The sequence below is a fragment of the Fulmarus glacialis genome, unplaced genomic scaffold (assembly GCF_000690835.1).
Source record: "Fulmarus glacialis isolate BGI_N327 unplaced genomic scaffold, ASM69083v1 Scaffold49241, whole genome shotgun sequence".
Taxonomy (NCBI): Eukaryota; Metazoa; Chordata; class Aves; order Procellariiformes; family Procellariidae; genus Fulmarus; species Fulmarus glacialis.
In genome coordinates this window covers 1-2179 of record NW_009193085.1, presented here as the reverse complement: position 1 = coordinate 2179, position 2179 = coordinate 1, and the positions used below count along the sequence as shown (strand labels likewise).

The window sequence follows — 2179 nt, the reverse complement described above, 5'->3', positions numbered from 1 at the left end:
TATTAAAATATAAATTTATTGCAGAATTTGATAAAAAATCAGATTCTATTTAAAAGTAATACCACAGGTATTTTTTATTTTAAAAAGTTGCTTACATATACAGCTGTATGAAGATGTTTTACCTCTTCTGTACCTAGCGCCATAACAGATGTGCTTCTTTTGTTCTAGATACACATACCTATGTATTTTTCTCAGCTACAACCCTGCCTCAAAGATGCTTGCATGTGTTATGGAGTAAAGGAAAGTTACTTACCTCTTCCTTTGATTTTTCTTTCTCCTTACTTCCTTTTCGTTCCAGTCTGTGAGAAGAAATGAAACAATTACAACAAATAATAAATATAGCTGCTATCAGTCAGGTAAACATAAAATATTGCCATTCTGGAACTTGCCTATTCTGGTCAAAGAATTCAATGGATAAGCTTATTATCTCGTCGTCTGTTATAATTCTTTTGTCTTCGTCAGCCACTTCTCCCCTGTCTTCATTAGAGCCATTGGCAGCTGCGCAGAAATTTCCACAATAATTTACATTTTGAAATTCAAATCAGGAAGAATGGCAATTCTCAGTAACAAGAAAAAAAAAAATCTCCATAGTAAGATTATGAATTAAAGCTACCTAGCTGTTAAAACAATAAACTTTTATTATGCTGAATTTACTTCTTAAAATTCTGTCGTACATAATTTGTAAGTTAAAAAGGAAACAGCAAAGCATCTAGGTCAACGCTACATTTATTAAAGTTGCGAACGAGAAGCTTTTACCATCAGCCGACGGATGAGCAGCATAAAAATCCCTTCTTCTTTTCATTTCATCTAGATGGAAAAGCACACATTTTTCTTTTAGTACGTACTCTGTAACTCCTGGTACTGATATAGGATAGCAGCTCTGGTTTTGTTTTTCTGCTCTTTAAGAAAAAACCCGATTTAACTACTTACTTTTGAAAAGGCCTGGTACTAGCTTGTATACAATATCTTGGAGAGTTTTATCTGACCTGAAAAAAGAACAACCCCAAAACATAAAATTAAGCAGATGAATTGATGTTTTAATCCAAGCAGCAGCTCCTCATTTATAATCTTTCACAACAATGAGGCATCTTCTACAAAGCGGGAGGCTAGTCATAAAAAGTTAACTTACAAGACCTTGTAATCAAACTAAGACTGCTCTAAATACCGCTATAAAACAAAACTCATCTGTGCTACCACAACTGAAAAATAATTCTCTCAGACTGAAGGAAGGCCTTAAAAACTACATGTCCTCCCTAGAAAATAAAGAGAGCAAAAAGTAACGTTGACAAGAAAAATATTTCTGAAAGGAGAAGCATGCTTTGAAGGCTTTTGCCTCTTAGCTTGGAAAGTTTCAGCGAGAGTTTTCATGACTAGGAGCTATGGCTGGAGTGAAGCATGTCTGGGAGAAACAGAAAGTGGAGGAAGAAACTGTCGGGATGGTACACGTGAGAATGGGAGAGAGGGAAGGGGCATTGCATCAGTGGCTGGCATATGCAAAAAAGGACTAACAAAAACTTTCTGTCTCGCATCCAGAGAAATCTTCAATTTCAATCAATGACAAAACTCCAAAGAGAGAGCATGCACACGAGTTAGCTTGTAAACTGACAAGTCCTTTCAGATTTAAATCGCAGACGAAGAGATAACATCTACACGACTACTGCTGGTCTCCCCATATAAAGTAAAATAAGAGATGCAGGGTGCGCATTGCATCATTCTCCTACCTTATATTCAAAAGCGGCCGAGTTTTGTGAACTTGGACATCACAGATAGGACAATACTTGCTGGTCTCCAGGTAACGCACGATACAGGTCTTACAGACTGTAAGTCAAACACGAAAGCCTTTTAGTGATGGTCGTAGGTGACGCTCAGATATGCATCGATAGAGGTGCGATTTTCTAAAGTATGCAAGCTAGAGCAAATCGTCCATTGTCAGCGCCGCGCTGCTTAAGCTAAACAAATACCCAAATAAGCTGCAATTACCATGAAAAGGAGACGCTTAGAGTACATATATTATTACTTTAACAAAGACCGTAGGGCCGTCGTCAGAAAAACTCCACCGCGGCCGGGCCACCTATTTCCCAGCCCGTCGGGGCGGCGGAGGGGCGGCGGCCCCGAGCACCTCGGGGGGTTTGGGCTTGGGGGGTGGGGGGAGTGTTCCCGGGATGCCGGGAAAAGTGGG

The 2179-nt window shown here is 39.4% G+C and overlaps 1 protein-coding gene across 1 annotated transcript; it reads right to left on the bottom strand.

The window, feature by feature from the left end:
* Nucleotides 1-253: 253 nt before the first annotated feature.
* On the bottom strand, nt 254-1818 carry LOC104083719 (polycomb complex protein BMI-1-like; the record flags this gene model as incomplete). The annotated part of the gene is made up of 5 exons (XM_009587310.1): nt 254-299; nt 390-498; nt 757-807; nt 931-986; nt 1722-1818. Coding segments are annotated over 5 exons (359 nt in total), but the record flags the coding sequence as incomplete, so codon positions are not given.
* Between the last annotated feature and the right edge of the window lie 361 nt (nt 1819-2179).